General features: G+C 44.8%; 1 protein-coding gene across 2 annotated transcripts in view; it reads right to left on the bottom strand.

The window, feature by feature from the left end:
- The window catches only part of KCNJ6 (potassium inwardly rectifying channel subfamily J member 6), a 139698-nt gene that overhangs the window by 89062 nt on the left and 23864 nt on the right, over positions 1–26772 (bottom strand). For both annotated transcript variants that reach the window (XM_038760601.1, XM_038760602.1), the window contains exon 2: positions 11047–11098. In XM_038760601.1, the coding sequence (XP_038616529.1) occupies positions 11047–11071 (25 nt within the window). In that variant the 5' untranslated portion in view covers positions 11072–11098. The remainder of the gene's footprint in view (positions 1–11046; positions 11099–26772) is intronic.

The raw sequence follows: 26772 nt of genomic DNA, 5'->3' as shown, positions 1-26772 counted from the left end.
CCCACCTGGTCCCATGGTGAGATTCTGAGGTCAGTAAGTTCACCTGATTGACCTATGGCATTACTGATTTTTTTTCCTCCTCCACAGCCTCATTCCCCCAATACAGTGGTTCTGGGGAGCCTCAAAATAGTCTCCATCCCCATCCTGCAGTGGGATGAAGGAGGCAGTGGAGGGCCACTAGCATCCCTGGGCAGAAACCAGCCCTGCCTGATCAATCAGGAGGCTGTGTGTGGACATAATTTTCACCTTGCCAAACTATTAGCGTAAGAAGTAGAGTCAAATCTGTCCAATCATCATCATTATGGTACTACTTATGTTCCTTCCTACGTCCCCAGCCTTGTGCTAAGCAGTGGCTCAGAAACAAGATAATCAGATGCAGTTCCATTTTCACACAAAGTTCATAATCAAAGAGCAAGTATCTTATCCCCATTTTACATAAGAGGAAACTGAGGCATAGAAGATAAGTGACTTGCCCGTGGTCACCAAGAGGTCCAGTGAGAGAGGTGGGATTAGAGCCTGGATCTCCGGGCTCCCAATCCCAAGGCTTGTTCCTTTAGGGTACATTGCCTCCTCCTCCGTTAGCTGGAGGATGTATCAGATGCTGTTAGGACTATTAAAGACGCTCACAGATTTGGCAACATTTTTGCACCCTGCTATTAGATCAGCCTGATCTTTCCCCGGCCCAAGACAAGTGGTAGCTCTACTTATGCTTTGAAGTGGGTGACTCTTCAAAGAGAAGCAGAAGCTGATTTTCAGGAACTTTAGGTTTTACCTCGAATAAGTAAGATTTTCCCTGGAGTATTCCTTGGCCCATTTGTCCTCTGTGGAAATGTTCATTTGTTTGCCACATTTTAACAATCCAGAAGAGGGGAATTGGTGTGAGACAACCAGGAAGGTAAATAGAACATACTAGCATTTTTCCTGGTCAAAATCCCTCAAATTGCTAGAATTGTGTTGGAAGTTATTGTTGATTTCTCCAAAGTACTAACTAGATCAGCATTCTAATGATTATAAGGCAAATGAACTGGATCAAGACAGACTAGAGTTGATAATTCAACAGGGCTCACTGACAAACTGCTTCTAAGGGCTTCCTCTGGTTTCTTCCGAAAATGACCGTGGGCTAAAGCTAGAATATGGAGTTGGCTCATGAAAATGTCCTTCTACAATGATTGCTTGTTCAAATGAGAGAGTTTGGAAGGGGAGAAGCTTGAGAGAGAAATATTTGCAAGGGAATTTATTTGCAACTTTTCTATCTGTAATTTTTATAGAAGGGAAAATTTAGTGGAATAAATATGAACACTGAGTACCAGAGAGCCCAATGTGGGAAGTGACATTGGAAGATAAGTAAAGACTCTTATCTTCTGCTAAACTGTAAGGTGCTTGTGGGCAGGGAACATGTCTGCCAACTCTGTTGTACTCTCCCAAGCATTCACTATTGTGTTCTGCACACAGTAAGAGCTCCATAAATACCATTAATTGATTGATTGAATGCATTTTTTTTTTCTCCCCACAAAAGGCTGGGCACATCACAATGGGAGAAAATGTTTCTCTGGTTTCTCTTTTTCCCCCAAGATGGAGTTTAAATGGAAGGGATTTTACAGGATTTTAATTCTGTTTCTTTAGTTTGGTAAAATATGAGGAGAGGAGACTGGGAAACGTGGATTTGAATGGCATGGAAAGGGGGTAGAGACAAGGTTAAGGATATTTTTGAAATTCACACATTCAAAGGATGATGATGATGATTGCATTTGTTAAGCTCTTTCTACTTGCAAAGCACTGTTCTAAGCGCTGGGGAGGTTACAGGGTGATCAGGTTGTCCCATGTGGGGCTCACAGTCCTAATCCCCATTTCACATATGAAGTAAAAGGCTCAGAGAAGCTAAGTGACTTGCCCAAGGTCACACAACAGACATGTGGCAGAGACGGGATTCGAACCCATGACCTCCCGACTCCCAAGCCCGGGCTCTTTCCACTGAGCCACGCTGCTTCTCTGCTTCTACAAATTATGGCATTTGTTAAGCGCTTATTATGTGCCAGGCACCGTTCTAAAAGCTGGGATAGATACAAGTTAATCAGATTGTCCCACCTGGGGCTCACGATCTTTACCCCCCATTTTACAGATGAGGGAACTGAGGCACAGAGAAGTTAAGCGGCTTGCCCAAGGTCACACGGCAGACGAGTGGCAGAGCCGGGATTAGAACCCACGCCCTCCTACTCCCGAGCCCGTGCTCTTGCCACTAAGCCATGCTGCTTCTCCGTGATCTCACCACACAGTAAGCGCTTAAACATGTTTCGAAAGGATGTTTCGTTGCAGGGCTCAGGGCCTAATGGGTCTCTAATGTCATCATCATCAATCGTATTTATTGAGCGCTTACTATGTGCAGAGCACTGTACTAAGCGCTTGGGAAGTACAAATAGAGACAGTCCCTACCCAACAGTGGACTCTAATGTGATCCAGTTCTCCCCACCCTAGTCCCCCCTACACCCCTCTGCCACTCGGAGAGCAAATTTCATTCTTGCCTAAGCGGTTGAGAACTGCCTTCCCAACTCTTCCCCTCTAAGTAGCACATAGGGACAGAGCCAGGCCGAGTAAGGCCAGTTGACCCGGGTCCAGGGCTGCTGTCGCAACCTGGGCAGATGCAATGGCCCTAGGTGAACTGGCCTGACCCAGGCTGGTTCTCTGAATGGGATGCCAGGCCGAAGTGGCAGAGGAAGCAGATAGGTGGGCTGTCCCTCTACCCTTGTCTCTCTCCTTTGCTCTTCTCCCCCTCTCTTTGCCCCCTTCCATCTCTCTCCCATTTGCTCTTCTCCCCCTCCTCCCCTCCGTCCTTTCTTTTCTCTCTCTCCCTCTGCCTCCTCTTTCCTTTATTCCCCTCTTAGGAGAAGCAGTATGGCCTAGTGGATACGGCACGGTCCTGGGAGTCAGAAGGACCTGGGTTCTAATCCTGGCTCTGCCCCTTGTTTGCTGTGTAACCGTGGTCAAGTCACTAGCTTCTCTAGGCCTCAGTTGCTCATCTGTAAAGTGGAGATTAAGACGTGGACCCTTTGTGGGACAGGGACTGTGTCCAGCCCAATTATCTTGTTTCTATCGCAGTGCTTAGTACAGTGCCTGGCAGATAGTAAGTACTTATTATTATTATTCCCCTCCACATTTCCTCCCCTTTTTCTGGCCCTTGCCCTTTTTGTCGTCCCCCACCCCCTGCCTAAAGTGACAGGTTTCTAAATCTCTCAATCCCACCCAAACTGGGATGTCTGGACACCCTCCTCTAAGCTCACCAACAAAATGAACCAGAGGAGAAACTGAAATCATCATTTGAAAGGAGAAATTCTCCAGGTCAGTCTGCACTGACATCTTAGTACCATTATTTCATGTGGCAAGGATTCTTTTCCCAAGTTGATCGCCCCAAGCTCTAACCTGAATCAGATCAACACCCAAAAATCTGACAACTGAGTGGGCATTAGTGTCTGGTTCCAGTTCTGCTTCGGGCAGCCAAGAGCTTAGTTCAGACTCCTTCTGATAGCCTGAGCCTGAACCGCCTGGAGCGGCACCCGGGCCCAGAATCATGAATCCCCCGATATTGCCATCTGCTCAAATGGAGAGCTTATTGTTCCCTAACAGAAGCTGCTGTACTGCCAGTGGACAGATTACTGATACGGAGGCTTGGAGCCTTGGCTGTGAGCGTTAAACTTGAAAGCCTGTCAGAGCAAAAGTAATGCAGGCATCCCTGCAAATTGAGAGCTCAAACTCGGAAGACTCACTGAGCCTCCTCCACCCATCGGGGGCGGCTGGGCATATGGGAAACAGCATGGCTTAGTGGTATTGCACTAAGAGCACGGGCTTCGGAGTCAGAGGAGGTGGGTTCTACTCCCAGCTCCGCCACTTGTCTGCTTTATGACCTTGAGCAAGTCACTTCACTTCTCTGTGCCTCAGTTACCTTATCTATAAAATGGAGTTTAAGACTGTGAGTCCCATGGAGGACAGGGACTATGTCCAACCTGATTACCTTGTAACTACCCCAGCAGTTAGAACAGTACCTGGCATATATTAAGTGCTTTACAAATGCCATCATCATCATATTTATTATTATTATTATTATTAGGGTAGTTGGTAGGTTGGGAAAGAGGAGGCCCTAGAACTGAGGTGATCAACTGTAAGAGCAAAAGTGAGAGTTGCCGAAGGTATTTAGAAATTTTAGAGCTCTAGGACATAGTGGTTCAGTGGTGGCTCCCAGACTGAGCCCCCTTTTTCCTCTCCTCCTCCCCCTCCCCACAGCACTTGTATATATTTGTACAGATTTATTACTCTATTTTACTTGTACATATTTACTATTCTATTTATTTTGTTAATGATGCACATATAGCTTTAATTCTATTTGTCCTGACGATTTTGACACCTCTCTACATGTTTTGTTTTGTTGTCTGTCTCCGCCTTCTAGACTGTGAGCCCGTTGTTGGGTAGGGACCGTCTCTATATGTTGCCGACTTGTACTTCCCAAGCGCATAGTACAGTGCTCTGCACACAGTAAGCGCTCAATAAATACAATTGAATGAATGGTGGGTTTGCCATTTGCAGGAATGATAACTTTTGCATTATGTTTTCTCCCTCCTCCCTTTCTCCCTTCCCTTCTCCTTCCTCCTTTCCCTTCATCCCTTCTCCCCTCCTCCTTCCTGTTTCTTCTTCTGCCTCCTTTCTTTCCCTCCTCCCTTCTCTCCATCCATCCTCCCTCTCCCCTTCCCCTGCCCCCTCTTCTCTTCCTTCTTCTCTTTTTCACTTTTCCTTGGTTACCATCAATAAATTCCATAGCTGTTTGTGGCAATCTCTTGCTCCTCCTAAAGTTCTTAATGAGCAGGAGTAGAGCTAATTTGGGAGTGATGGATGGGACACTGATTGGGCAGGGCCGCCTTTGTAACAGGTGAGACAAAACCCAGCTAGGAGCAATTAGCTGGCCGTTGTGTTCCTGGGAGATGCCTGGAAGCACCAGTTTGATTTCAAAAAAGCCATAAAGGCCTTTTGCCAAGCCCCAATTTGGACAGCCCATCCTTGATCCTGCCATTCCCAGGATGGGATCTCTGGAAGGATGATTAAACTGCTCCCACTGAGCACATGGTGGGAGTAGGACCTGGGGGGAACACAATTGCTGCTCCTGCAGTTGAAATTAACATTCACCCTTTACGGATATCTGAGTTAGAGAATTTCTCCAAATAGAATTTCTCAACCCAGTCCGGCCCCAGCTGGATGCCGTTCCCAGACTTAGGAATCGTGGACCTTCCCAGTTTACTCCAGTGGGAAAAGGGCAAAGAGTGAGGTCCAGGAGTGGGTCTGAGCCCATGGGAGGGGACCTCACTGCCCCTGCTCAGGGTGTGATGACTGAGAGAGGAACAGTAGAGGAATTGGGCAGAGTAGGGGGTTGATTGAATTTCAGATAATCTCCTCAAAGTGTCCCCATCAGAGCCAGCACTCCTTGCCTGGCACCACAAAAGGGGCAGGCAGCCTAGAGAGAGAGGGTGGAAAGCTACTTCCTTGGATTGAGTGTTTCCACTTTTACTTTTCCATTATATGTAGTTTTTGTCCTTGAAGTGCTGCCCCTCCCTCTACCCTCACCCCCAGCCTCCCTTCACAGTCCTACAGCTGGATTCTGCACTCTGCAAAAGTTTTAAAAAATCATTCATTTGTGTCATTAGCATCTGACTATCTTCTCACCGGCATCTCCAGGGAAATCTCCCTGACATATCATGTGCTTGCCTCTCAGACAATGTGTCCCGGTTGTTCTGAGCTCTGACCTGCCTTGCCAAGACCTTCTCTCCCAGCATTCTGCTTCCCCTCCCCACCTTTTTCCCCATTCCCACTCTGCTTATGATTTGCCAAGCATTGTACTGGGGTACATACAAGATAATCAAGTGGCATACAGTCCCTGGGTCCCGGTCTAAGGAGAAGGGAGAACAGGTATTGAATTCCCATTTTACAGATGACAAAATGCAAAGAGCGTTTATTTGAAACAGAGATGTTCTGCTGCCCACTAAATCCCAGTGGCCACCCCAAGGGCCGCCCTACTTGCCTCTCCTTGAGGGTGTTTGATTTTCAACCCTCTGAGGGCAGGGTTCCGTGTATCTTGCTTCTGTTGTTCTCTCCCTAGTGCCTAGCACAGGGCCGCACACTCTGTACTGACAGGCTTTCTTTGAAGGCCGTTGGATTTCTGCTCTTCCTTTGGGAGACTTGCTGTTGCGTGGGGAGCGGGAGGGCGCAGAGGGGAGAGGGTGGCTGGCCCTTGATGGAAAGGAGGGGGAGGATTGAGGGGCTGAGTGGTAAGTGGTGGGAGGCTGGGAGGGGAAGGCTCACGAGTTTATGGCAAGCGGTGGGAGGAAGGGGAAGACTCATGAGACCAGGTGGTGGGAGGGAGGGGGCTGGAGATAGAGAGATTGAGCGGTAGTTGGTGGGAGGAGGGGAAGGAGAAGGCAGGAAGCATGAGGAAGAAATGCCCTTGTTTATTTCTTTTGGTTTGAGCAGGGAAAAGTGGGGATGAGTACATCTTGTGCTCCTGCTGCCGGTGCGTGTGGGAGATCTGGTGCCTCACAGCTTGCTCTGAGGTTTTGGGAAGAAGCCCGGGGTTCTTCCGATTCAGTCCGCCAAGTTCCACGGCCCCATCCGAGAGAGCTTGGGACCTTGGTGCCCTGCCACCCCTAGCCTGGCTCCCTTTTGGAGTCTGTGTGGTTGTGGTTTGCGTAAAGGATTTCTACATCACATCACTTGTAAAAAAATTGGTCACCCATAGTCCCACAATGCCAGGTAGTCTCATAGCGCCAGAATTGGGCATCTCCCCGTTACCCCTTTTACCCCTCCCCACCACCAACCTCAGAATAGTCATGAATCTACTGTCACTACTTTTCTACAGCTGCCAACAAAAGTTTAAAACAAAAAAAGGAAACTCTTCTTCATTGCTTGACTGGTAAACATAAGGAACTTGTATCCCACAGGGTTGTGCCAGCCAGGAATCCCGGTAGGTGCAAGGGGATATGGATGTGATCTCATGGAGGGCTGTTGAGATGCAGAGGGAAATACCAGAGATGCGTGATCATGCATCCCTAGCCAGGAGAATGGATGTCAAGGAGGGCAAGGCATCATATGGTTCATTTTTCCTAAGGCCACTGATGGAGTGACCTAGTGGAAAGAGAACAGGGTGGGGAGTCAGGACACCTGGGTTCTAATTCTAGCTCTGCCACTTGCCTGATGTGTGACCTTGGCCAAGTCACTTGCCTTTTCTCTGCCTCTGTTTCCTCATCTACAAAATTGGAATTAAATACCTGCTTTCCCTCCTCCTAGACTGTGAGGTCCATGAGGACCACGTCATCTGATTTCTGTCTATCCCAGTGCTTAGCACATAGTAAACACTTAACAAATACCACACTGATTTGTATGATTATTCTTATCATTAATATTATCAGGCTTCTGAACTGGATGGGCCGCGGACCCATCCTGGAAGGGCATTGCTGGGGTCAGTCAGGGCCTTGAAGAAAGTGATGCACGGCTCTGAGATGCTGTCTTGCATGAGATTATAGTAAAATAAGTGTTTATTAAGTGCTTAGTGTGTGCAAAGCACTCTACTAAGTCCAGGGTGAAAATACCCAGGTGGAAATTAATTATCCATCCTTTCCTTGCCATCAAAATTACTATCACATTAATAAAAGCACTTATCCTATCCCACCTTGATTACAGCATCGGCCTCCTTGCCCAAGCACTTAGTTCAGTGCTCTGCACATTGATTTATTGATTGACTGAAAGACTGTGGGACCAAGCGTTAGGAATGTTGGGTTCTAATTCTGGCTTCACAACTTGCCTTCAGTATGAGCATTGGTAAATCACTTAACTTCTCTGTGCCCCAAGTTTTCTCATCTGTAAAATGGGGACTCAATACCGGTTCTCCCCCTTACTTAGACTGTGAGCCCCCAGTGGGACAGGGACTGCATGCAACCTGATTATCTTGAATCTATTCCGGCTCTTAATACACTGCTTGGCGCATAGTCAGCACTTAACAAATACCACAGTTATTATTATTATTATTGTTTAGTGGGGAATGATGGTCTCACTCTCAGAAGCTTTGTGTTCAGTAACACTTTTCCTTCCCCTTCCATCACTCCCAAGGGGGCCACACTGGCTTTTTCATGAAGGCCACGACACTTCTCCAGATTGGACTTTTATTAAGTGGTAGTGCCCAAAGGTCCAATGGGAGAAGAGGACACATCGGTGAGCCATGGACTCCTCTACCCTAAAGGCAGCCAGGCACCCAAGAAATTGGATGATTTTTATACAGAAAATATATTGAGAAAATGAGAAATTGAGACATTGAGAAAATGTCAACCTTCCAAGACTGTTCCATTCCCAGAAAACCAACTGCCGATGACAGAAAACAGTGCCACTTAGCATTGCCGGCGGAAATTATTCAGCCTGGGAACTCCTTGGATCTCCTGCTATTGTATAATCATTTGCATTTGTAGATGATCAAATGATAAGGAAAATAGAAAAGCAGGCGAGAGGGGGTGGGGGGCGAAGGGGAGGAACTGGGAGGATAGGATAGGAGAGCTGGCCTGACCAGTGCTCACCTGCCTCATACTCTCAATCACTGCCATCTTCCCTCTGCACTTAAAAAAAAAATCTCATCTTTCCCCTTATTCCCAGGTCCTCATCCTTACAAAACCCAGGGAAGAGGACATGACTTAAAAAGGAGGCAAGGGGAGGGATGGTATAAGAAAAGGAAAAAAAAATGAGTCAAGAGAAAATAGGAGAATGTGGCGGGGTTCGAATCCGTCAATCAATAGTATTTATTGCGCACCTACTGAGTGCAATGCCCTGAACTAAATGCTGCAGAGCGTACAATAGAATTAGTAGACATGATCTCTGCTCTGCAGGAGTTGACACTGTAGCAACTGAAAAATCCTGTGGGAGAGGAGGAGATGCTAAGTGGGTGGGATACTGAGAAAAGAGGCAGAGGAGTCATCTCAGATCTAAGTCCCCCTTCAGCATCTCTGTGCTCTGGTCCATAATCTCCTCCAATCTTAGCATCCTTGTGTCTTGGCCCACCACCTCTCCATTCGGGTGGTCTTCCCTCTCCAGAAGTCAATAAGCCTAGCTCTCAACCCTCTTCCTGCCACACAAAGAACTGGAGTCCCTGTTAGCTAAGATTGCTGGTCTTGTTGCCAAAGAAGGACTCTAAATGACAGTGGAAGCCTGGGGGCAGATGACCCTACACAAGCCTTCAAAAATAACCATTCTGAGAGCCTCAGCTGATCCCATGTGCTACAGTGTAAGCTCCTGGTGGGCAGGGAACATGTTATTTTGCTATTCTGTAATTCCCAAGTGTCAATCAATGAGTGCTCAAGAAATGCTACTACTACTACTAGACTAAGATAATAATTGTAAGCTTTTGCTATCCCTCAACTTACTTCACCTTCACTTACTTTTAGACTGTGAGCCCACTGTTGGGTAGGGACTGTCTCTATGTGATGCCAATTTGTACTTCCCAAGCGCTTAGTACAGTGCTCTGCACATAGTAAGCGCTCAATAAATACGATTGATTGATTGATTGATTCACCAGGTGAAGACCATCTACATACTAGCAGTATTCTTTCCTGGATTTGAGCTGCAGCTCCTGCTAGAGATTTAGAAAAGTTTCTCTTGTTCTGTGTGTGTTGTGGGGAAGTGAGGGATGTTATGTTTGGTCATATTAATAAGTGTGTAGTGTATCTGAAAACTTACATCAACACAGCATGTGTGTGTAGATAGGTGTAAACGTATATGGCGACAACTTCCTCCATTTTTTTCAAGTTTATTTTTCCCCTAGACTTTACCTTTTCATAAGGGTGTGTTGTTAATCCACTGATTCAATTTATTAAATCACCTGTTTCCAAAATGTATTTCCCCAATGATATGTTTGTCTTTATCAGTCTTCTAGAGGCCTAGGTTTGTATTACCTACTTTATGATCCTTGTACTAATATTAACTTTTAGCTAACAATTTTGAGTGCAGGCATCATGCCCAGAGTGGTGACGCCTCGCAAACAAATGGGGCTGACAGCTCTGGAGAGACAAGAATCCCATACCTGGTTTATTTTGGGTACCTGGTATAAAAAGATGAATGCCCACGTTTATTTGATTTCAAGGTTCTGCTCTGTCGGCCTTTTCTTCTCTTTCTGCCTGAAGCTTATCTCTGCCACCCTCTTTGTGGGCAAAGCAAATACAAAAGTATTCACTGAAATAATTTATGTAAATTTGACTCAGACTCTTATTGTCTTTAAGCCAATGTGTGCACTTAGTCAAAATCAGCATGCTTTTCTTGTTCCTTTTAATGTCATTCAAGAGAAGAAAACAGTTATTTCGGTGGTTGAAAGTTCTCTAGTCAAGTGCTTTTGAGGACTCAATCAATGGTATTTATTGAGCGCTTACTATGTGCTGGACACTGTACCTCCAGGCTTGGAGGGGTTTCCAGGGGCTTGCGGAGGGGATGGTAAGGCCTGGGCCCTTCTGGGAAGGAAGAGTCTCTGGCCTGTCATGAGTGACAAAGTTTGTGTCATTTTAGCATCCCAAGAGGACGAACATCCAAAGTTACTTTCCCATCCGCAAACTGAAAAACACCCCAAACCAACAAAATCAATATTGAAACTGCACAAAGCAAAGAGAAATTGTAGAACCAACTTATCTGGAGCATCACCTTAGGATGGTGACTGTGTTGTGTTCATACGACGAGAAAGTAATGATACTAAATGCAGTATTAGTTAAGTGCTCTCTGTTTGCCAAACATTGGACTAACCACTGGGGTAGCTAAAAGGAATCAGATCAGACGCAGCATCTGGCCCACCTGGGAATCTCAGTCTTAAGAGGGAAGGAGGTTAGATATTTAATATAGAACATTCCATGTTTTTAGTTATTTCCCAGTATTATTCACATTTTCTAAGGTGGGAGAGGATTTCAGGATGGGGGGCTGAGTTTAATTTTCCCCCAAGGGACAACAGCAAGCACACAAAGCGATGAATAATTAATGAATTTCTAGAGTACTCACTCATTGATTCTGTCAGCTTGGCCATCTCTCCCTTCCTGGCTTTGTGCTTCTCCTAGAAGAGGAGAGAAAATAAACACCAATTTACATGCAGGTAATACACATCTCCAGCGTGAACGAATGCCGTCCGAGGCGTTCTAGCCCCAGAGGCTCCGATTGTTTCTAGATCGGAGGTGAGTTGCTAGTGATCAGGCTGGGGAAAGTAAATGGAGAAAGGCATGCGTCCACTGAAGTGGGCACTGTTTGGCATGTACTTTGGTTCGGCTCCGGGTGGCCGGGAATCAGCGAACGTGCCCTGGGAAAATTGGGAGCAGCCCAGGAGCTCCAGGCTTGGAGGGGTTTCCAGGGGTTTGGGAGAACAGGTTCTAGGGGGCTGGTAAGAGTCAGCAGGGAGAGTGGGAAGGCGCTTCCTCACCGAGGGGTTTCTGGGCTCTGAGAAACTATCATTTCCCCTCCTTTGCCAAGACGCTGCTCCCTCCTGAGCCACTGAGGCGGGGCAGCGGCAATAATAATAATAATAATAGCATTTATTAAGCACTTACTATGTGCAAAGCACTGTTCTAAGCGCTGGGAAGGTTACAAGGTGATCAGGTTGTCCCACTGGGGGCTCACAGTTTTAATCCCCATTTTGCAGATGAGGTAACTGAGGCACAGAGAAGGGAAGTGACTTGCCCGAAGTCACAGCCAGCCCAAGAGTGGAAGCTCCTTATGGGTAGAGAACATATCTACCAAATCTGTTGAAATAGTAGTTCAGGTATTTGGTAAGCGCTTGCTATGTGCCAAGCACTGTACTAAGAGCTGGGGTAGATATCGGGTAATCAGGTTGTCCCACATGGGGCTCACAGTCGTAATCCCCGTTTTACAGATGAGGTAACTGAGAGGTACAGAGAAGTTAAGCAGCTTGCCCAAGGTCACACAGCAGACAAGTGGTGGAGCAGGGATCAGGACTCATATCCTCTGACTCCCAAGCCCGAGCTCTTTTCACCAAGCCACGCTGCTTTTCCACACCACTTTTGTACTCTCCCAAGCACTTATTAAAGTGCTATGCACACAGTAAATGCTCAATAAATACCTCTGATGGATTGATTGATGGTGACCCTGCTTGCTTCCCTCTCCCATGGTCTCTGGGCCTCAGCAGGGAAATTGATATGACCTCCTCTATATCTCCCAACCTGCCGGGAGCCAGAGACCTAGAAGGCCAGTCTGAGCCTGCCGGACATCACACTCACAACACACTGTCACACGTGCTCACTCTCTCGCCCTCATTCAATCACACCTATACTTGCTTCTATCTCCGAGGATGTGTTATAAATGTCAATTTTAAGTGACAAAGACGAGGGGCAGATGCAAAACTAACAAGCTCCTGGAGGGTAGGGACTGTGTCTTCAGTTCTGTTGCATGTTCCCCAGAGCCTAATTCAGGACTGTTTGCAGCAGGTGCTCAGCAAATGCTGCTGCTGCTGCTGAGGAATAGAATAAGCCACGTATTGTTCCCAGGGAGAGTCTGAGGTTGCCAGGAGAAAGCTGGAATGGCAGGAGAAAGCCGGAATGGCAGGAGGGAGCCTATGGGCGGAGTTAACATGGGGCCTCTCTACCCTGGCCTATTCACCAAAAGTGACGGAGCCTCGGGGAATTCCTGAAATCATCTTTTTCCAGGATTAAAGAAAGCCCTTTCTATTGCAACCATGTAAGACTAATAATTGTGGTTTTGGTTAAGTGCTTATGATGTGCCAAGCACTGTACTGGGGTACATACAAGATAATCAGGTGGCATACAGTCCCTGGGTCCCGGTCTAAGGAGAAGGGAGAACAGGTGTTGGAATTCCCATTTTACAGATGACAAAACCAAGGCACAGAGAAGTTAAGTGATTTCCTCCAGGTCTAACAGCAGGCAAGAGTGGCAGAGGTGGAATCAGAACCCCAGGTCTTTTTACTCCCAGGCCGGTGGTCTTTCCACTGGACCACACTGCGTCTCTACTGTATTTTTCATTGCAGTGTTTTCACTGAATAGGAAACAAAATCCCTGAAGGAAGTTTCGGCATTTGGCAAATCAGTTCACCACTGCATCTGAAGATGAGCCCATAATTTATGTTGGGCCTAGTGGTTCCTCCACTCACTGTCTTTGCGGCATATGTTTCTCACCAAGAGAACACTTGGTTGTGTGACTCTCCAGCTAACAGCCGATCGTTTTTCTAGTTGAAAACTAATCTTCGCTCCCTTCCTCTCCCCTACGAATCCATTTCTCAAGTGCCAGTTTCACAGCTCTGAAAGACACAGGAGCATTTGTTTGAACAAGTGATAGTGTCTTCCCTTCATTTTCACTCAGGAAGAATGGTTTTCACACTTGGATAAGAGGTTATGGTAAAGTGACATAGCAGCCTTATGTCCGGAATACTGCGTGGGGCTCATCTCTGCATTTAAGGAAATGCATAACTGAACTGAAGATGGTATATAGACCAGACTAGCCGGCATCATCGGGGCGGGGAAAGTTTTACATGACAATTGACTGAAAAGTTTGGGAGTCCTCAATCTGGAAAAGATGAAAGCTGAGAAGGGACACGATTTAAGCCTCTTGAATCATAAAAGGTGTGAACAGGGTGAAGACACAATTGTTAATCCATCAAATCCCCACAGTAAGCTTATTGCTGCCCTTTCATTCAGAGAAAAATGGTGTCCTCTTGAATGGGTGAACTACTGGGGCAAGCTCACTTCCAGACTTCTGCAGTCATATAAGGAATCCCACTGCTTTGTGTGCTCCATTGTGCTCAGAGAGTTTGTAGTGTACAATATATATTTATTGTTTCTGACTACACTTGGTAGCTATAATAAATGTTCCCTGAAAAATTGCTGCTGTCACAAAATTTATCCATTTTCCTGTCATTTACTGAAGTGGGTTTGCCTCCCATCCCTGCCAAGTATCAACGGTTTGTACAGCTAGTACTCTCTCTCTCTTCCCTACTCTCCCACTCGCTCTAGTTTCCTTCCCTCAGGTTTTGTTGCAGTTGACTCTTTCATATCTTCCTTCTGCTGCTTTTGGGTGTCCCTTTTCTAAAGGTTTCTCCTGGCCTGCTAAGAATCAGTGCTCCATTTTCCAGCCTGACCCCAGAAAGTAATCTGGGGACTTCTAGGTTCCCTGGTTCCAGGGAAGAGCAGGGTTCCTCTCACAAAGCCCAAATCTTATTCATGTTGCTTCCATTCCCCTTCCCCCAAAGAATACCATCTGGAACAGCCCAGGGCCCTTGGATTTTGTTTTCTGGGCTCCAAGAGGGTGACATTAGATCCCCAAGGGAAATAGAGTAACCCAAAAGGAACAACCCCTTTTATTCTCTATTATCCCCAGCCATCCAGAGCCCTTTGAGATGTAATTGTGGCCCTCAACTCTCTCACCTCCCTTCAGTTTCACCCTTGCACTTGGATTAGCACCCTTTATTCACCCCACTCTCAGCCCCTCAGCATTTTGTGTACCTATCCGCAATTTATTTTAAGGTCTGTCTTCCCCTTTAGACTGTACGCTCGTGGGCAGGGAGCCTCTTTTCCAGCTCTGCTGTATTGTACTCTCCCAAGTGCTTTGTACAGTGCTGTGTACCCAGTAAGCGCTCAATAACTTCGACTGATTAATTGAATTTGCCCTCTTCCTGGAGAAGCCCTGGCTGCTGAAGAGTCTCTGGTTAGAATCCGGCCCCAAGTTATTGAAGACGGATTGGCTTGTGGAGTGTGTATACTTGAGACGTTCATGTCAGGGAATACAGAAATATCTTCCAGTGAAATAAATGTGTGTGATGCTTTCACACCAGCTCTAAGTTTCTCGGCTAGCTCGGTGCAGCATTATATAATGACTGTTCTGTGGAGAAGGCAAAGCCTACACCCCTGGGCTCCTGAGGCACGAAACATAGCTCTGCTCAAAACATTTTGAATCTTTCTTATAACCCCATATTCACGGTAGTGTGCTTTCCAGCAACCATTAGGTTCATTTTTAATTGTTTCTTGTCTAACCCTAGGAAGGGAAATGGGATGCAACTCAGCAAACCCTCCATTATAAGACCCCACTTGATTGAAAACTAATCACGGCTGGGCTTTAAACAGAGCAGCTGCCCTGTGTTCCCTGAGCATTGTTTGAGAGGAAGGTTTAAGCAGAGAGATAGTCGTGTTTATTTGAAAGAGACTTATTTAGATTTCTAGATACTAGAATAGGTGGGTAGTTAAGCAGCCTTGGACACTTGACTTCCTGCTCTGATGTATGTTTGCACCAGTTTTTTCATCTGAAAATGGGGAAAGACCCTTGCTCTCCCCACCTCCGAGACACTGAGCCCCCTGTGGAATAAGGACTGGGTCCGATTTGATTTTTTTGTGCTAATAAAAGTGTAAGTGCTTCAAGTGCTTAAAAAATACCATAAAATGGAGCCAGAAGGATTGACTAGATGAATTTCTGAGGTCACTTCCAGCCTTGAGTTTCTACACAAGTATAATTGCAGGCTGCTAATTTCAGTACAGATACACCTTCCCAAAAGAAGTTTCATCATCATGGGTGTGGTTAGCCATCTTCCCCAAGCTTTGAAAAATGGGTGAGATCTTTTCAGGGGAACAAGTTACTCTGTGTGGAGGATAAAGGCACTGTGGCCTGAAAACTGCCATTTAGTATTCTACAAGAGAAGCAGAAGAAATAATACTGTTGTGCCTTGAAAGGGTTACTGTAGGTCTTATGGGAAAAGAATGGGCTTGGGAATCAAGAGACCTGAGTTCTAATCATGGCTCCACTACTTGCCTGCTGCGTGCCTTTGGACAAGTCACTTAACTTCTCTGTGCTCCAGTTTCCTCAGTACTGAATTTATCCATAGAAAGCAGCCTGCCCTCCTACAGTTCTGTGTATATGTGTGTGTGAGAGAAAGAGTGTATGTGTGTGTGTGTGTGCACCCCCAAGTAAGACTTTGCAGGATGTGTCATGAAAGTTTTTAATCATCAGCCTTTCCTGGAATTGCATCCTCACTGCCAGAGGTAAAAAAAAAAAAAAAAAAATCACCTCATGAGATCAGTCACTTTTATCTCAATTAATTCAATTAAATGTCACAGTAATTTAATTGTAATACCTATTAGCTCAGCAAGAAAAACAGCAGTGGTCAAAAAAGAAAAGAGGGAAAAGTGATGCTTCTCAGCTCAGGGCATAGCTTGGGAAATGTTGGGAGGAGGGAAAGGAATGGAGGAAATTTGCAAAAATCACAAGACCGTGTCCAGTCTGATTAGCTTGTCTATGCCCCCAGTGCTTAGTACAGTGCCTGACATATAGTAAGCGCTTAACAAATACCATTAAAAAAAATGTGGCTTGGGCATTTGATACTCACCCCACCCTCAACCCCACAGCACTTATGTATATATCTTTAAATTATATATTATAAATTATTTATACTAATTTCTGTGTCCCCCTCTAGACTGTAATAATAATGGTATATCTTTAAATTATATATTATAAATTATTTGTACTAATTTCTGTGTCCCCCTCTAGACTATAATAATAATGGTATATCTTTAAATTATATATTATAAATTATTTATACTAATTTCTGTGTCCCCCTCTAGACTGTAAGCTTACTGTGGGCAGCTCTCCCAACTCTATTATATTGCACTCTCCCCAGCATTTAGTACAGTGCTCTGCACATAGTAAAGTGCTCAATAAATACCATTTTTTGATTAACTGATTGAGGTGGTAGTCGTGGACAGTACCAAGATCTCATTTTCCATTCCTTTTAATAGCATTTGCTTTTGAAGTTGGTGGTCTTTTAGACTGTGAGCCTTTTAGACTGTGATCCCACTGTTGGGAAGGGACTGTCTCTATATGTTGCCAATTTGTGCTTCCCAAGCGCTTAGTACAGTGCTCTGCACATAGTAAGCACTCAATAAATACGATTGATTGATTGATTGGTCATCTTTTCTTCTTGCAAGCAACAGGTACTCAATAAATACTAATAACATTGGCCCCGAGTGCTTCGGTGTTGTGTGTGTGCCAATATGTGTGCCTGACCAAATCTAGTGCTGTTTACAGGGCCTGTTCCCCCACTCTTGGATCTAGTATCCCTTTATTTATTTCAGCGTCCCCCACTTTTGTCATTACTGATTGATTGCATCTGTATTTTTCCTCCTGCTCCCACTGCCCATATGCAATTTATGTCAATCTGTCTCTCTCTTCAGCTGTAAGCTCCGGGAAGACAGGGAATGTGCTGTTTAGTTTTAACGTGCTCCCCGAAGTACTTACTACAGCGTTCTGCACACAGTAGGTGCTCAGTTCGTACTAACGAAAGAATGAGGTTTGGAGGGCAGCCCTGCTTCTTTCCCCCTCTGCAGACTGGATCCTGAAACCCAACCCTGACCATCTCCCCCGGCCGGAGCTAAGGCGGCTGCAGGCTTTGGTCCTGAGTAGGTTCCAGTGGTGACAACCAGGGTTTATGGTCCCCTTACTTTCGTTTGTCTCCATTTCCTCACTTGTAAAGTGAGGAGAGCTACTGGCTCTCCTTACCACGTAGATTGTACATATCTATTCTATTTATTTTGTTAGTATAGCTTTGTTCTCTGTCTCCCCCTTTTAGACTGTGAGCCCACTGTTGGGTAGGGACTGTCTCTATATGTTGCCAACTTGGACTTCCCAAGCGCTTAGTACAGTGCTCTGCACACAGTAAGCGCTGAGTAAATACGATCGAATGAATGAATGAACGCCGGGGTGGCTCCCAAGGAGATCGGGTTGGACGCAGGCCTTGTCCCGCAGCGGGCTCTTACCATGTGTATTACTCTATCTATCTATCTATCTATCCATCTATCTATTTATTTATTTATTTATCTTATATTACTCTTTATTTACTTATTTTATTTGTACATGTTTATTCTATTTATTTTATTTTGTTAATATGTTTTGTTTTGTTCTCTGTCTCCCCCTTCTAGACTGTGAGCCCACTGTTGGGTAGGGACCGTCTCTATATGTTGCCGATTTGTACTTCCCAAGCGCTTAGTACAGTGCTCTGCACACAGTAAGCGCTCAATAAATACAATTGAATGAATGAATGAATGTGAGTCCTGTATAGGACAGGAATTGTGCCTGATGTGATTATTTTGCATACACCCCAGGGTTTAGCACACAGTAAATCCCTGATACATACCATACCACCAAAAATTGCTTATATAATAAAAGGAGTAGAATATAAATCACGGAGTATAAGACCATCGTAAATACTAGAGAAGTAAAATACCATGTTTATAGTATGTGAATACCTTAAAAAAAATTCAAGGGGGAGTTGGTTAATTTAGGGATAAGCCATTCATAATGGCTAGACGGAAAGTTAGGGCTGTATACGGTAAAGTTAAAGTTAGAGGTGTCAGATGGCCCCTCACCCTACAGATGGATTTAATGAGGTCAACTGTCACACCATCCCTCAAGCATCTGATTACCTCTGTTTATTTTACTTGTACATAGCTATTCTATTTATTTTATTTTGTTAATATGTTTGGTTTTGTTCTCTGTCTCCCCCTTCTAGACTGTGAGCCCACTGTTGGGTAGGGACTGTCTCTATGTGTTGCCAACTTGTACTTCCCAAGCGCTTAGTACAGTGCTCTGCACACAGTAAGCGCTCAAATACGATTGATTGATTGACTTGTACTTCCCAAGCGCTTAGTACAGTGCTCTGCACACAGTAAGCGCCCAATAAATACGATTGATTGATTGATTGATTGACTTGTACTTCCCAAGCGCTTAGTACAGTGCTCTGCACGCAGTAAACGCTCAATAAATATGATTGAATGAATGAGACAGAATCCCAGTCTCCATGGACCGACGATCTGACCTCATAAGAACATTTCTTAAGGGTTCTTGTGTTCTGATTTCATATTTTTCTTCTGGGTTTGTTTCCGAAACGAATTTAACTGCATTCATAGCTCAGGATTGGCATTGGAAATAGGCTCACATTCATAGGGAAACAGTATTGTTCTCTATAATTAAATTGTTTTTTGCACTCATTTTGTCATGCATGACAGGATGCATAATTAATAGTTGTTAAAAGCCATTTGATTTGTAACAAAGGTACCACTTCCAAAGTAGCGTCTGATGGATTACCCTCAGACTTCATGTGTACGTCTGTTTCATGTATTAAAAATGAATCATTCTAATGGCAAAAAGTAGACTTATTGCAATGGATTTCTTTTCAGAAACTGTTTTCTTAATACAGTCCTTAATATAGTGCTGTGCACACAGTTGATTTTCTTAAGTGGAATGCAAAGTGTCATTTTTTCAGTTAGCAAGGCTTCTTAGGGAAGGATGGCAGTTTTCCTAGATACACTTTTTTTTGATGGTATTTGGTAAGCGCTTACTATATGCAAAGCACTGTTCTAAGCAGTGGGGAGGTTACAAGGTGATCAGGTTGTCCCATGGGTGGCTCACAGTTTTATTCCCCATTTTACAGATGAGGTAACTGAGGCACAGAGAAGTTAAGTGACTTGCCCAAAGTCACACAGCTGACAGTTGGTGGAGCCGGGATTTGAACCCATGACCTCTGACTCCAAAGCCTGTGCTCTTTCCACTGAGCCGCGCTGCTTCTCTGTTGCACACTTCAACTGTGCTTAGGGTGGAGGTGGCCTGGGATTGCTAGTCTGTAATTTTCTTGTGAGCAGAGATCATGCCTTCTAATTCTGTTGTACTCTCCCCCGAGTACTTAGTACAATGCTTTGTGCATGGTAGGTAACCAATCAATCAATCAATCAATCGTATTTATTGAGCACTTACTGTGTGCAGAGCACTGTACTAAGCGCTTGGGAAGTACAAGTTGGCAACATATAGAGACAGTCCCTACCCAACAGTGGGCTCACAGTCTAGAATCAATACTGTTGAATGGAAGAGCAATCTGAAATTTGGATCTTTAAATCGAAACCCTCCTCTGGTGGATTGAACCAAGTGAGGGTAAATCCTTGTCCCTGTAACTGCACTATATAATAAAAATAATTGTGGTATTTAGGTGCTTACTATGTGTCAAGCACTGTGCTAAGTGCCAGGGTTGATCACACTCAAATCCCTGTCCATGTTGCTCACATTCTAAGGAGGAGGGAGAACGGGTAGTTAATCCCAATTTTATAGATGAGGAAACCGAAACAAAGGGAAGTTAAATGACTTGCCCAAGGTCATATAGCAAGCGAGTGATAGAGCTCGGATTAGAACGTGGGTCTCTTGACTCCCAGTGCTGTGCTCTTTCTTCTAGGCTATACTGCATTCCAATCTTCTCAGTTTGCCACAAGCAATGTCAAAACACCCATCAGAGGCTCTCAGAAAACCACTTTTTGCCCGTCAAAAATATTTCCCATCATCAAAACTTGTCATCCAATATATTGTTGCTGCCTGCCAATGCAAGTTCACTGTGGTTAAAATAATGGAGACTTTTGCTCTGATGCCAGAAGTGGGAACTGCCCTGTTGTACAGTGTTCAGTCATCGAGTCAGGAAGCAGTCCATCAATCAGTGGCATTTATTGAGCACTTGCTGTGTGGAGGGCACTGTACTAAATTCAGTTGAGAGAATTCAGTGCAAAAGAGTAAGCATAGATGATCTTTGACCTCAAGGAGCTTTCAGACTAAAGGGAGAGATGGATATTAACTCACAGTTAAAATGAGACCATTTTAGGAGAATGGTGACAGAAAATGGACAGGGATGCCAGAGAGAACACATTCCCATTCTCTCAGCTGGGAATCAAACACTGAGCTGCCTTCTGAAGGGGTGCACTTTGCTGTGAGAGGGATGGTGCCGTTTTGAGAAAGCTTCCCATTCTTCACTGCATCTTAGTGCTTTGCACATAGTAAGTGCTTAATAAATACCATTATTATTATTATTATTATTATTATTGGCAGTGGCAACAGGGCAACTTTTGTGTCTACCGTCTGCCGAGTGCCAAGCCAGCTTTGCAGCCTGGTGTGGCTCACCACTCTGTAGCAGATGGGAATCCTTCCCTAAAACTTTTCAAACTAATTGAGTTTCCTCAATTATTTTCCCCAAGTGAGAGAGAATGGGATCCGGAACCCCATGCTGGAGAAAGTCATGAGGACTAAGATTATAAACTCCTTGCTGGAGTGTAAACTCCTTGAGGCAGGGACCATGTCTGTTAACTGTTGTACTCTCCCAAGGGCTAAGTACAGAGAAACTCAATCAGTCAATCACTGGTATTTATTGGGCGCTTACTGCATGCAGAGAAATGTACTAGGCCCTTGGGAGAGAACAGGGCAGTAGCAGTGGTAGACATGAACCCTGCTGTTAAGCAAGCTGAAACCTAGTGAGCGCTCAATAAATAACACTGATTAGTTGAATTAGAAATTGAGTGCACCTCAGAAAGGCAGATCTCATGGATTTTTTTTAATTGGCGAGAAATATCCAATAATTTAAGAAGAGAAACTGCTCAGAATTTAGGGCCTGCTGGGCGAGAGGTTTCCAGACTGATAATCAACCTCAAACTGGGGGAAGAAAGATCCCTCTGGGACTGCTGGTGAAAATGCCCTCTGAATCTGGAATGTCCTGAGGCAGTATTTTTCGCCAAAAGGAACTGAGAGTACAAGTTGGTAGAAAAATGAAGAAAAAGCAGACTCTTTTACTCTAGGCACCATCCAGAAATAAATCACATGAATGTTATACAGCTGAAGAGCTTTGTGATTTTACACCTAGTGACACTGGGATCCTCCACAGAGTGGCATAATTCATCACCCTTCTTAGAAGCCTTGGTAAAGGGGAAGGCTAGTTCAGTGTTCAGTTAAAAAAGGAAAGATTTTAGAATTCTTTGAACAATAGAGCCTTGAAGGTTTTCACAGTGGGCAGGAAATCCATAGCAGTACTCTTGAACTATAGGAGAAGCTGACCCCATTTTTCTAGTCTGAAGTTTCAGAAGACCACCTGCTTCATGGTGGGGGCAAAAGAAGAATTCAGCTTCCCTCACCAAGGAGACCTTTGGGAGATGGTTTGCCTAAAATAATTTCTTTGGCAGTTTTCAGGGGCGGTGGGGTTGTACACGCAATTGCCCACACCTCTGCCTAAAGCATTAGTAATAATGCTGATGGTATTAAGCTCTTACTATGTGCAAAGCACTGTTCTAAGCACTGGGGGGATACAAGGCAATCAGGTTGTCCCACATGGGCACGTCTCACCACACCTCTAAAACCACCAATGACTTTTCATTTCCTTCCGCATCAAGCAGAGAGTCATTGCATTGGCTTCATGACTATCCGCCAGCTTCTCCATATTGCATACTGGCCTCTCTTCACTTGCTCCACCCCAGCTCATGGTTTGTTCCTCTCAATCTCCCTGTCTAAGTGTGCCTTGCTCTCAACTGGCCCACCTCCAACCCCTTACACATTCCGCTGTCCCTGTCTAGAGCTCCCTCCTTTCTTCAGATCTGTCAGACTTCAGTTATCCCCCACTTTCAGAGTCCTCTTAAAAGCCCATCTCCTCCGAGAAGGCTTCACACATTTATTCATTCCATCAATCGTATTTATTGAGCACTTGCTGTGTGCAGAGCACTGTACCAAGTGCTTGAATTCCCAACAGTCAATCTAAAAGCTACATAGAGAAGCTGTGTGGCCTAGTGGAAAGAGCCTGGGCTGGGAGTCATGGGACCTGGGTTCTGATCCCGGCTGTGCCTCTTGCTGCTGTGTTACCTGGGCCAAGTCACTTAACTTCTCCGTACCTCTGTTTCCTCATCTGTAAAATGGGGATTCAGTACCTGTTCGCCCTGCCCCTTCATCTGTGAGTCCCATGTAGGACGTGGACTGTATTCAATCTGATTATCCTGAATCTACCCCAGTGCTTATTAAGTCCAGTGTCTGGGTTGTAACAAACACCACAATTTATTATTAGTAGTAGTAGTAATAATAAATGTATATTTAAATCCATACTGAGGACTCGTGTGCATAATTATGTTAAGTAGTACATTCAATTGTTTGTTCAGCCATTTCACTTGACATATTGATACAATTACCCATTATATCCTTATTCTTCCTCCTGCTTTCCACATTGTATAAATAATTTGTCTCCCCAGCTCCCCCATTAGACCATAAGCCTCTTGAGGCCGGAACCATGTGTTTGCTTGTGGTGTACTCTCTCAGGCACTTAGTATGCCCTCAGCATCTGCTCAGTAAATAACCATCAATTGGTTGGCTCCCAGCCGAAAGTGTTGCAAAATGGCATTGATGGTGCCCCTATAACGACTTTATTTGGAACCTTTTTTCACCTTGATCTGGGACCCTGATAAGAAAGCCAGGGTTGGGAATGGAGGGGGACCGAGTTCAGAGTCAGGGAGCTGGGAATGGAGGGAGAGAAGAGGCGCTAGTGCCTATCTACGGAATATCTAGACTAGTCCATCCAGCCCGGGTTCCTCCTCTAACACTGGTGGCAGAATGCCTGGAACAGCTACATAATGCATTCATTCAATCAATCATATTTACTGAGCGCTTACTGTGTGCAGAGCACTGTACTAAGCACTTGGGAAGTACAAGTTGGCAACATATAGAGACGGTCCCTACCCAACAACGGGCTCAGATGGACTCGATTCGCTGCATGAGTTAATGTGACGAGTTGAGCAGTAACTTAATCAGCAATTTGAGGATCGTTTAGGGTGAGCAGCTTTCGGAACTAGTCCGGAGGAAGGACATTTTAACCTGCTGAAACCCTTCTCTTCTTAAACAGGCCTTGCACAATTAGGTAAGTATTTTGTTCAAGGTCATTCTGGCCGGCGGCAGAGGTGGGACTTGAACCTTGGTCTCAGTAGTCATCAATGGTATTTATGGAGCACTTATTTTGTGCAGAGTGCTTGGTTGAGTCCTTGGTTGAGTACAGCACAACAGAGTTGGTAGACAAGTTCCCTGCCCACAGCGAGCTTACAGTCTAGAGGGTAGTGTGTTCTTCCTGCTAGCCCAGCCCGAGATGATGATGATAACGATGGGTTTGTTGCAATTTTCTCTACTTTGAGCTCAGTCAATCAGTGGTATTTAGTGAGCACTTACTGTGTACAGAGAACTGTACTAAGTGCTTGAGAGAGTACAACAGAGTTAGTGGACATGTTCTCTGCCCACAAGGAGCTTACAGTCTAGAGGGGGAGACAGACAACTCCTCTCTCAGATTCTTATGCTTATTTATCTTTTCAGCATACATAATAATAATGATGATGGAATTTATTAAGTGCTTACTCTATGCAAAGCACTGTTCTAAGCACTGTGGAGGTTACAAGGAGATCAGGTTGTCCCACGGGGGGCTCACAGCCTTAATCCCCATTTTACAGATGAGGGAACTGAGGCACAGAGAAGTTAAGTGAGTTGCCCAAAGTCACACAGCTGGCAATTGGCGGACCTGGGATTTGAACCCACGACCTCCGACTCCAAAGCCCGTGCTCTTTCCCCTAAGTCACGCTGCTTCTTCTCTTGATGTATTTTACGTGGGGCCAATCAGAGCTCTCTTTTTCTGTTAAATAGGAAATAGATCTTTAAGAAGTTGGTCTGTTATCATGAATCTTCCCAGACTGAGCCCCTTCCTTCCTCTCCCCCTCGTCCCCCTCTCCATCCCCCCCATCTTACCTCCCTCCCTTCCCCACAGCACCTGTATATATGTATATATATTTGTACATATTTATTACTCTATTTATTTATTTATTTTACTTGTACATAGCTATTCTATTTATTTTATTTTGTTAGTATGTTTGGTTTTGTTCTCTGTCTCCCCCTTTTAGACTGTGAGCCCACTGTTGGGTAGGGACTGTCTCTATATGTTGCCAATTTGTACTTCCCAAGCGCTTAGTACAGTGCTCTGCACATAGTAAGCGCTCAATAAATACGATTGATGATGATGATGATGAATCTCCAGCCCTGGGTCTCCTGATTCCCGGGTCCATGCTCTTTGCACTAGATCACATTACCACCTCAAAAATAATTTTAAGGTTTCTGGACCTCAGTTTAGTCATTGGTAAAATGGGAGAGAAGACAGACTTGTGGGACAGGCACTGTGTCTGATTTCCTAGCCTCATATTTACTCCAGCCCTTAGCAGTTCGTAAGCACTTAAAGAAATTCCATAATTGTATTAGTATTATCTTGCTCCATAGCGGCTGTTGCAGTGCTTCCACAAACCAGTTGAACATAAGAAGGATCTTCAAACCCTGTCCTAGATTCAGAAGGTTGTATTTCTGCCTAACTGTCACATAACCAGGAGATTTTAAAAAAAATGTTTACAATCTCAACAATAGATAATGTGACTTGGCTAAATTTTGTGTTGTGAAATTCCACAAAGACCAGTTGAATCTGAGAAATAAAAATGATTAGTAGTAACATTTTTCCCCTAATACCATCCTCAAACTGTCCTTTGGCATGAGGGATGGAGTGCTTCAAGAGCTTCAAGAAAACATAAACTAACCTCCCCCGTTTCTTTTATCGGCTTACTACAACAATAGATTTTTTCCTAGCTCAGTCAGCAACAGGCGTTTTCCAATTTTCCCATCAGGTTCTTCTCCGCCGACCTTGGTGCCTGCCGATGTAGGATGTGGACAGTCTTTTGTTTCTATTTGGACTTTGTGGGATACTAAGTGACAGGAGAGGGGCGGCATAAATTGGTCTCCTGCTCTCTCTGGCCCATGCAAATGATCCAGGTGCTTAATTTGTTTCATCTCTTCTTGGATAAAACACGAGTGGGAATAAAAGCTGTAAAAGATGGGGGAACCCTCCTCTCCACCCCCTCGCAAAATTTTGCCCACACAGTTTTCCAAGCACAAGAGAAAACGAACTTGGGCCTTAACGCTGTGGTGTCCTTGTTGTGTGCTAAGCACAGGTGAAACACTAAATGGGTACCTTACAGCAAGCAGAACTCTTAGCCAATTTCTGCCACGCCTCAGCATTGTCAGAGAAATAATTGTTCCACTAAGGACAACTGTGACTAGAGAAAGAAAAGCATTTTACAGTTCTTGTTTCAAACTGGGTAGCCCTCGAGCATAATTGAAATATTCCTCCATCTAAAGTTATAAAGTCATTATCCTGCTGAGAACATTGCGGTGTTTATATGCTGTAGAATTACTTTTCTTATTGGGGGTCAATATCTAACGACTTCAATATGCTAATATTCTCCCTGGTCCTTTAAACTGGGACTCAAAATGTCAAACGAATACCCTGCTGCATTGTAATGATTTATTTAGTAACATTCCTGTAGCGTATCTACCCCAAGACACGAACCAGTCTCTGCGGGTATTTTGAAAAAAAAAACACAAAAAACTTGTTTATAGGATTAAACAATTTACAAGTGAACCTGTCAAACTCTGTTCCGCGGCTCTGGCTGGGTTTCTGCCTGGGTTGACCCACTTCCCGTGTCCCCTAGAACGTTATTCTCTAACAGATGAAGTGTCCATGGTGGCCCTCAGTCCGGTTTCCAGCCAGGCTTTCCCCCACCTGGTACGGGGTAAAAAACCGGGCGTTTTCATGTTCAGTCCTTTTTTTTTGTGGCCCAGCACCTCCCTCTGCCAATACACCTGGAAAGGGAGCCTGAGAGCTCGGGAGTAAGTGGGGGTGCAGGGGTCTCCCTGGAGATACCCTCTAAGGTCACTCAAACTTGATGTGACTCTGAAAAGTGCCTTGGCTAACAGCATCACATTTGGCTGTGTGCCTCGCAGAATGGATATGATGTCATGTGATAATAATAATAAAAAACACCAATGATAATAATGATAGGCCTTTGTTAAGGGCTTATTATGTGCCAACTGC

This window comes from Tachyglossus aculeatus, chromosome 18 (genome assembly GCF_015852505.1).
Source record: "Tachyglossus aculeatus isolate mTacAcu1 chromosome 18, mTacAcu1.pri, whole genome shotgun sequence".
Lineage (NCBI taxonomy): Eukaryota > Metazoa > Chordata > Mammalia > Monotremata > Tachyglossidae > Tachyglossus > Tachyglossus aculeatus.
The sequence above is the reverse complement of the archived record's forward strand: the minus strand, read 5'-3'. Positions and strand labels throughout refer to the sequence as shown.